At 44.3% G+C, this 9,442-nt stretch overlaps 1 protein-coding gene across 1 annotated transcript; it reads left to right on the forward strand.

Moving 5' to 3' along the window:
* The first annotated feature begins 4,532 nt into the window (after positions 1-4,532).
* Positions 4,533-9,018, forward strand: LOC132977277 (acidic mammalian chitinase-like). The gene is made up of 11 exons (XM_061041799.1): positions 4,533-4,666; positions 5,183-5,209; positions 5,535-5,739; positions 6,053-6,109; positions 6,461-6,626; positions 6,715-6,839; positions 6,921-7,044; positions 7,914-8,096; positions 8,191-8,307; positions 8,398-8,530; positions 8,701-9,018. The coding sequence occupies exons 1-11, from the start codon at positions 4,642-4,644 to the stop codon at positions 8,949-8,951; spliced, it is 1,413 nt and encodes a 470-aa protein (XP_060897782.1). The 5' UTR covers positions 4,533-4,641; the 3' UTR covers positions 8,952-9,018.
* The last annotated feature ends 424 nt before the right edge of the window (positions 9,019-9,442 follow it).

The raw sequence follows: 9,442 nt of genomic DNA on the forward strand, positions 1-9,442 counted from the left end.
ACACTTGAATCTTACCCGAGACCACTTCTTGAAGTGGATTTGGGCATGGCGCCCTACCCTAATGTACCAGAGTGTACTCGGATCTGGACCCTAATTTGAAACCATCCTGAGTCAATCATTGACTACATTTCTGCACTTCAGCTTTTTAATGTTTTCTGAAATGTGATCTATGCACAACTCTGAATAAAATGTGCAGCAGGGTCCCAGATAGCACCCCCCTTTCTGTCCCCTCATGGTGGCCTGGACCCTCAGACCCCCGGAAGACACTTGTGAGGTGTTAAGGTGGACTACGGTCAACCTTCAGTGATCTGTTCATTAGCATTTATTTATTCCATCATTTCAGAGTTTTAAAGTTGTGCAGAGAGGGAAAATCAAGATTTACTCTTCGACTGATGATGGTACGAAAAGCTGCATTCAAAGGAAAACGCTCGTTTCTTTCAGGAAACCTTCAGATAACACATCAGATTCAGATTCAGACATCTTTATTAATCCCAGAAGGGTAAGTCAGTTCCACAGCCTACTGAGTCCTGTTTCTGGATTCTGTTCATCAGAACTTTATATTTCACCTGTGTGTCTTTAAATGCCTGCAGAGATTTCAGTTCAGCTTCAGGAGGTGAAAACGATCTGAAGAATATCTGCAGGTGTTAAAGATTTATACAGAAACCATGCAACAAATCAACGTGTTCAAAACAAACAGAAATATTCTTCATCAGTGACCTGGCGGAAAAACTCTCTCCAGACTTCAAACAGAGAGATGAAGAGGGAACGGCGGGCAGTGCAGTTTGACACGGCTGTAGATTAAAGTTTATGATGCTGCAGCAGCGATAAGACAAGAGGAGCTAAGAAGTGACTTCAGGACTCTTAGTGACCTTTGACCTCAGGACTCTCAGATCATTATGGAACAGCTCTGAAACCAGAGACCAGGTCACACAGACTTATTGTTCATGTTTTATTTGAAGGACATCTAGAGACAAACTGAACAAAGACGTCCACTTTGAGTGCATCCAGGGACGAGAGTTGGAAATTAGCATTAGCAACTAAACTGCGTGCAGCTCTGCAGTTTCATGCTCTGTATTGAAACTTTGTTAAATGTCATCCTCCCTTTTAAATAAATGAATTCAAATCACTGAAAGAATCAAATCAAAAGTTTTTAGAGCGGATGATTATTAGCATCACTCGTCCCTAGAAGAGCTTTAGTGTCGATAAAAGATAAAAGAGTAAAGAGTAAGAGATAAAAGAGTAAACAGGGTACAGGACAATCAGACGCTCAATAAGCTGTGACAGAGCTACACAAAGTTAAACATGAGGACACAACTTCTCAACTCACCTCGGTCTCTTGCACTGAGTTTAGAGTTCCAGGATTTTTTCTCCTTTCACAGAAAAAGCTGTTTGATCAAAATGAAACTTTACGAATGTCTCTGGTGGATCTGCTTCAGTCCTGTCAGTCTGTGTGTGTGTGTGTGTGTGTGTGTGCAGAAAGGCCAAGGAGCACGCTGAAACCTTTAAACACAAGCCTCACATGAGGCAAGTCGGTCACATCTTGGATGTCCTGAGTGCGTTTATTTTTCTATTGATTGCAAAGATTTGCAGAATGAGCCAAAACATCTGTGTAGTCAGTATACATCTGAAGCCCTACACCAGGACGGTGATATGTCAGGTCGTTAATATAGAGACTAAAAAGGAGGGGATCCAGGACAGTTCCCTGGGGGACTCCTGTAATTCATCACGCTTTAGATGTGAGTCAAACAGACAGAGCGGCTGTGGCTCAGTTGGTAGAGTCGTCGCCTTTCAACCGGAAGGTTGAGGTTTCAATCCCCAGCTGGGCAACATGTCTGATGTGTCCTTGAGCAAGACACTTAACCCTGCATTGCTCCCCTCGCTTCTGTGGCGGTGTATGAATGGATTAGTGTTGTACTTACTCTCTGACATATATATTTTATTGCTCTTTTATTTATTTTATTTTCTGTAGTAGCTTTATCTCATTTCTTGTTGTTTATCATTTATTTTATGTTTTCTCGGCATCATTGTAAATGAGGGTCAACCTCAATGATCTCTCTGAGAATTTAAATAAAGGTTGATGATGATGATGATGTACGTTGCTTTGGATAAAAGCATCTGCTAAGTGAATTGTAACATTGTAAGATATAATAACCACACCATCGAGAGAACTTCAGATATTTTAATAGGTTAATAATCACAACACAGGTTGGATTCAAAGATAAAATAATCAAAGTCGTCTTCACCTTCAGAAACTTTAAGAAGAACTATTGGACGTTTGTTGATCCTACTTTGTTAGCGAGAGATCCTCACATTAATAACCGTCATGACCCGAGGCAGTTAAAGGATTAATAACTGTATTTATTCAGCACTTATCTGAGCTGGGTTACAAAGTGCTCAGAATTAAATCATATCAAATCTTTATGACGGACTCAGAGTCCAGATAAGACGACACATCAAACACCAAGCACAGACGAAAAACACCCACAATGCAACGTGTTCATAATGAGCATAAAACCAAAGAGCTTCACAAAAGTACACAAACCTAAATCATGAAGAACAAGAAATCAAAACATGAATTACAATCGTTTAAAAGTGCACTTAGTAGATTTGGTGGTGAAATTTGAAAGTTGAAAGTGACTGTCTGCACGCCACCATAGACCATAGCCTTTTCTGAGCCTGTTGTTCTTTCTGCTTCAGGACTTCTGTTTGTGTTGGGGTAGATCATCTAGGAGTGTCAGCTCTGCACCTGTGTGTGTGATAGTGCTGCCAAACTAATCCAGATCCAGCTACTTCATTTCTGGCTCTCTGCCTCCTCATATCACTCGATCTTTAAAAACATTGTGGAAGCAGAAAGAGGGAGCCATAAAAACACCTTCAGATAATCTCTGCCTGTGTAGATCTTTAGCTTTTTACGACTTCACTAACTGCTTCTGATAATCCAACCAGGTCATGGCTGAGCTCTTTAGGAGTAATGCAGAGGTAAATGACGGGTCACTTTGAGACAGTTTGAGAGTGAAATACCCCACATGAGGAATAAGATCATGATGTTTACACACACTGGGAAACATGTTGTGTCACTGCAGTGATTTGAATCTTCTGTAGGCTATAGAGAAACTTAAAGCTGATTGAGCTGCTTTAGTTCCCTCTGAGAGATGTGATGCTCAAACTTTCCAGTGATCAGGAAAACCCTTCCACCTCTGTATGCCTTAAAAATAAAAGCTCTGTAAATAAAGTCTATAAATTAGACTCTGACATGATTATTATTAATATAACCACTGAGGGGTTAAATCAGTCCGGGGCTGTCAGCGGCGCCACACTTCATCCAACATGAAGACGCTCTGGAGCCGTTACCATGACAACGGTGTGAGTGTTGTTGTCTTTGAGTCGTCCTTTCTCGATTCATTCAGGGAGGAAGCTTTGTTTGAAACTGTGAAAGCTCTGTCAGTGTGAGAGTGCAGCTCCATCAATATGAGAGTGCAGCTCCATCAATATGAGAGTGCAGCTCCATCAGTGTGAGAGTGCAGCTCCGTCAGTGTGAGAGTGCAGCTCCATCAATATGAGAGTGCAGCTCCATCAATATGAGAGTGCAGCTCCATCAGTGTGAGAGTGCAGCTCCGTCAGTGTGAGAGTGCAGCTCCATCAATATGAGAGTGCAGCTCCATCAATATGAGAGTGCAGCTCCGTCAGTGTGAGAGTGCAGCTTCATCAATATGAGAGTGCAGCTCTGTCAGTGTGAGAGTGCAGAGAGTGCAGCTCCATCAGTATGAGAGTGCAGCTCCGTCAGTGTGAGAGTGCAGAGAGTGCAGCTCCATCAGTATGAGAGTGCAGAGAGTGCAGCTCCATCAGTATGAGAGTGCAGCTCCGTCAGTGTGAGAGTGCAGCTCTTTCCCAACCTTTGGGTCTCAGTTTAGAAATCTGTATGTACAGTTTTCAGCGAACAGAAAGACAAGAAATTAAATGTGTTCAAACAGCTGGATGGTTATCTTTCTAATGTGATGAGTAATAACCGATCTTCTGAATCTTATTGACAACATATGAGGAGTTAAAATAACATGTTCAGTCAAATATCAAACCCAGAAGTTCAGTTTGAACTGGACCTGCTGGACCAGCCTGCGTCGGCTTCTCTGACTCTACAAACTACGATTAATGACAGGATTATTTATGAGTGGATGTTAGTGAGAAATGCATTTATAGGTAAAACTGTTTGTGTTTATATTACATAAGAAGAGTAAGAATCAGATGATTATCAGGGGTGGCTGTGCTCCTCAGGACTCTGCATCTCAGGACTCTGCTCCTCAGGACTCTGCTCCTCAGGACTCTGCACCTCAGGACTCTGCTCCTGGTACTGATAAAATGTCCACTGGCCTCATAACAGCAAACGCTGAATCAGTCAATTATTGTCTACATGTTGTCCAGACTGCATAATCTTATCAAAAACATGCTCTAATAATTTATCAGAGCGGCTGCCCCTCCTCACGGCTCGGCTGTATAAAAGGAGAAACTTTGCAGAGTGGTGTTGGGTCAGCTCCAGAGGTGAGTCTACAGCAGAGAGAAAACCTCTCCCATTGTTCCTTTCTGTTGATCCTAAATGCTCTTTTTATCTTTCAGTAATCACGACAAGGTGTGAAAAGTGAATTCAAGATGACAAGACTCACTATTCTAGCAGGTACGTATGCTCGTATGATGAGAAACCATCTTTATATTTCATTTTAGAACATGTTGACCTCTAAAGTTCTGCAAACTAGAGACCATGCTAAACCTGTTTAGTTCAGTTCAGTTCAGTCTGAGACCAAGTGACACAATCCCCTTTAACCTGCATGATCACCGTAGATGATGTGACTGCTGAGGGTTTCCAGGGGGGCTGCCAGGGGGGCCACATGAGGGGCCACATGAGGGCCCACATGAGGGGACCCATAAGACCTATAGGCTATTTTTCATTGCTATCACTGTAGCTGCTGCACCCTCTTTAATCTCAGATGCACCCTAAGTGGTTTTGATCTAGACCCGGGCCTAGCCTTCAGAAGCCTGGTGGAGGACCGGCCCCCAGAGCCGCTGCAGCCTGGTTTTACTGTTGAAGTAGAAATGTTGTTTCTAACTGCTGCACTGAGAATGACTCTCATTCTGAGTCATGTTTATATTCAACAACATGTCATTTCTCTGACCCGCTCTGTTTGTCCTGCAGGCCTGTGCCTGGCGATGTGTCATCTGGGTGAGTCTCCATCCTCTCATTTCAACGTCCACATTGTTGTTTCCTCCTGATCTCACTTCTCCTTTCCTCCTGATCTCATGTCTCCTTTCCTTTCCTCCTGATCTCACGTCTCCTTTCCTTTCCTCCTGAGCTCACGTCTCCTTTCCTTTTCTCCTGATCTCACGTCTCCTTTCCTTTCCTCCTGATCTCACGTCTCCTTTCCTTTTCTCCTGATCTCACATCTCCTTTCCTTTCCTCCTGATCTCACGTCTCCTTTCCTTTTCTCCTGATCTCACGTCTCCTTTCCTTTCCTCCTGATCTCACGTCTCCTTTCGCTCCTTCACAGGAACTGCCAGCCAGATGGTGTGCTACTTCACCAACTGGTCCCAGTACAGACCTGGGGAGGGGAAGTACATGCCGCAGAACGTAGACCCCTTCCTGTGCACCCACCTGATCTACGCCTTCTCCATCATCAACAGCAGGAACGAGCTGGTTACCTACGAGTGGAACGATGACGTCCTCTACAAGTCCTTCAACGGCCTCAAGGCAAAGTAAGAGCATACACACACACACACACACACACACACACACACACACACACACACACACAGACACACACACACACACACACACACACACACACACACACACACACACATCTTGCTGTCTTCACTGTGTTGTTCTTCAACACGGGAACTTAAATGTGTTTTCAAAGGGCTGCTCATCATCTCTCCTTCAGTAGCTCTTACTGTAACTGGCAGACATCACAGGTGAACTCCACACGCCTTGTTGTTTGAACCCGTTAGAGAAAAAGGTTGACTTTAAGCGTCGTAAAGATAAAACTTCACTCTGTTCTGTTCACAGGAATCCTCACCTGAAGACTCTGCTGGCTGTCGGAGGATGGAACTTCGGATCAACTCAGTGAGTTCACTTTTCAAACACTAAAAACTCCATCAAATGTCTGAACTCACACACACACACACACACACGAACGCACGCATGCACACACACATACACATACACAAACACACACTTGTGGCTCCTTTCCCGCAGGTCATTCCTCTCTCTCTATCCCTCATTTCTGACCCTATCAACTGTCCTATCTCTCCATTAAAGGCACACAAAAAAAAGTCCCACCAGAAGGCTAACCGAGCTAACCAAGCTAACCGAGCTAACCGAGCTAACCTCTACAACGACATGAAGAAAGAGCAGAACTCATAACAACTCCTCTGCTTGTGCAGCTTTGTTAACAGAGCTTCATCATCCCTACAGGTTCTCCATCATGGTGTCAACTCCCGCCAACCGTCAGACCTTCATCCAGTCCTCCATCAAGTTCCTGAGGACTCACGGCTTCGATGGTCTGGATCTGGACTGGGAGTACCCTGGATCCCGTGGCAGTCCTCCAGTGGACAAACAGAGATTCACTCTGCTCTGCAGGGTCAGAAAACGCTCAAATACAAACTCGCTGTCTTCTTCTTTACCTCCTGTTTCCTCTCTCACTTCCTATCTACTGTTTTTCCATACAGGAGCTGGTTGCTGCGTACGCCGCTGAGGCTAAGTCCACCGGGAAATCTCAGCTCATGGTGACCGCCGCCGTGTCTGCTGGGAAGGGAACCATCGATGCTGGATATGAAATCGCTGAGGTCGCCAAGTGAGTGTGCTGAACGGTCTTCACGATTCCAGATTTCTCAAAGTTGATTATATATCAAAACCTCTATCTCTCGACCTTTAGAGAGCTGGACTTCATCAACGTGATGACCTACGACTTCCACGGTACCTGGGAGCGATTCACAGGACACAACAGTCCTCTGTTCCGCGGCTCCTTCGACAACGGAGACCTCATCTACTTCAACACCGTAAGTCAACACTGACAGGGATCCCTGAATCTGGTTTGAAATCATCCAGACCTCTACGTTAAGACTTTGCAGCTCAGAGCTGGAGATGGAGTTACATTCATGAGACCGTCATGTAGTAAAGACTTGTGATTAAAGATGAACTAGGGGCTCCGGTAGCTTAGTGTAAGAGGCCCGCCCTAAAGAGTGGGCGGCCTGGGTTCTGGTCCGACCTGTGGCTCTTTTCCCGTCCCCCCGCTCTCCCTCACCCCGGTTTCTGATTCTGTCCCCTGTCCTGTCTCTAGAAGTAAGGCATGAAAAGACCTAAATTAAATCTGATGTACTAGGGATCCATCCTTCTGTTGCATAAAGAAAACAAACCTACTTTCTCAAACAAGTTAAAATGATTTGTGGAGAAACCAAACTCGAGACAACTCTGTGTCTTCAGAAGAAACAAAATTTCACCCTCAGTTTTTTTTTATTAAACTCAGAAAGATTTTCTTTCAGGAAATATATATATATTGAGACATATTCAATCTCCTCATTGTTTTAGTAAAATCTATTACACATCTTTAAAGGTTTGATCTGCTTTAAGAAGGTCATCATTTTAGTCTTGTTGGCATTAAGTACGAGTCTTAAATTATCTTTATATTTCTCTGGACACTACTTTAGTACATGTTGGTGGTTTAAAAACTCCCTAAGGAAGACTTATAGAGAGGTGTATAGAAGTGTATCATCAGCATAAAAAAGGAACTCTGCCTGAATAACATATCTACATCAATTATTGATATGAATAATGAATACAGTAGGACCCAGGATGGCGCCCTGTGGGACACCACTTTCTTTCTTTTTTTTTAGGTGTTTCACCTCATGTCTTCTCTTTCTTTTTTCAGGACTATGCCATGAAGTACTGGAGAGATAACGGCACCCCGGTGGAGAAGCTGAGGATGGGATTCGCCTCTTACGGTCGTACCTTCAGACTGACATCATCAAACACAGGAGTGGGAGCTCCAGCCAGCGGCCCTGCAGCAGCCGGTCCCTTCACACGGGAGGCTGGTTTCTGGTCTTATTATGAGGTACATCTGCAGCATTTAAAGGCCTGTGTGAAAAGACCAAAATACAGAATGAATGCAAAGCTTGACAAACAGGATGATGTTGTCTTCTGTGCAGATCTGTACCTTCATTAAGGGAACCACCATCCAGTGGATCGAGGACCAGAAGGTTCCGTACGCCACCAAGAACAGCGAGTGGGTCGGCTTCGACACCAGGGAGAGCTACGAGATCAAGGTATGTGGAACATGAGTACTTAAGTCCCACAGAGTCACAGCAGATCCAAAGTGTATGCATCATTTTCTCCTTTTCTGTTTGCACACTCAGGTTCGTTACATGCAGGAGCAGAAGTTTGGCGGTGCGTTCGTGTGGGCTCTGGATTTGGATGATTTTGCTGGAAAGTTCTGTGGAGAAGGCGCCCACCCTCTGCTCAACCACCTCCGCAAACTCCTGGCTATTGGTACGTGAAGCATTCTGTATACTGATGGTTTTCTTTAATCTGATTGGACTACGGTAAAGACAGACTACTGACGTTTTTTGATATTAAGAGGGCCGTCAGGGTCCAGATATTTTCAATGAAGAGATTTACATTTACATTTACACTTCCTGTTCTTCCTTTCTTCCCCTCAGAGCTGCCCCCTCTGCCCCCCACCACCACCCCCAGACCCGGTGCCAGCACCACCTCCCGTCCCACCACCACAACCACCAGCACCACTCATGCCCCCGGCACCGGCTTCTGCAACGGCAAACCCGACGGCCTGTACCCCCACCCTGATGACAGGAACAAATTCTACATGTGCGCCGGAGGCATAACCCATGAGAGGCAGTGCGGCGCCGGCTCCGTTTATGACGACGGCTGCAAGTGCTGCGTGTGGCCCTGAAGCACCTGAGCATGTGTGTAACATCTGATGTAAATGTCCTGTAATAAAAACAGACTGTTCAACTTCTCGACGTGGTCACCATCTCTTCCCTCCATTAGTCTGTGTGCAATGGTTTCTGGGAAATACTGAATCTGAAATAAAGACTCTAAGCTAGTCTGTAACAGTGGAGCATAGTGCTCTGCTTCGTCTTTAATACACAGTCTTTTAACTCTCTGATTGATGTTTATAAACTTAATGACATCAGGTTATCACAGTCACAGAGAGGTCCTGGATTTTGTCCAAAATAAAACTTTAATAAATAAAATCCTTAATTTGTTGAATATAAACAAATATTTGCATTAATAAATACTTCAGAAATTAAAAACATACGTCTGGAGTTAATTGTTCGATGTCACCTCAACACAAACACCTGTGCAGGAACTGTAGTGTCTTTTCTTGTAGACGTGCATATCTATCTAATAATCAATACTTGTATTGTGTGCTCATAAGTA

The sequence above is a fragment of the Labrus mixtus genome, chromosome 7 (assembly GCF_963584025.1).
Source record: "Labrus mixtus chromosome 7, fLabMix1.1, whole genome shotgun sequence".
Lineage (NCBI taxonomy): Eukaryota > Metazoa > Chordata > Actinopteri > Labriformes > Labridae > Labrus > Labrus mixtus.

What these genes read in the sequence shown, in the direction of transcription:
- LOC132977277 (XM_061041799.1), top strand. Translation starts at nt 4,642, where the DNA reads ATGACAAGACTCACTATTCTAGCAG. An exon ending in GAAATCGCTGAGGTCGCCAA is followed by an intron (nt 6,840 to 6,920) that starts GTGAGTGTGCTG and finishes CTCGACCTTTAG; the next exon opens with AGAGCTGGACTTCATCAACG. An exon ending in GTTTCTGGTCTTATTATGAG is followed by an intron (nt 8,097 to 8,190) that starts GTACATCTGCAG and finishes TCTTCTGTGCAG; the next exon opens with ATCTGTACCTTCATTAAGGG.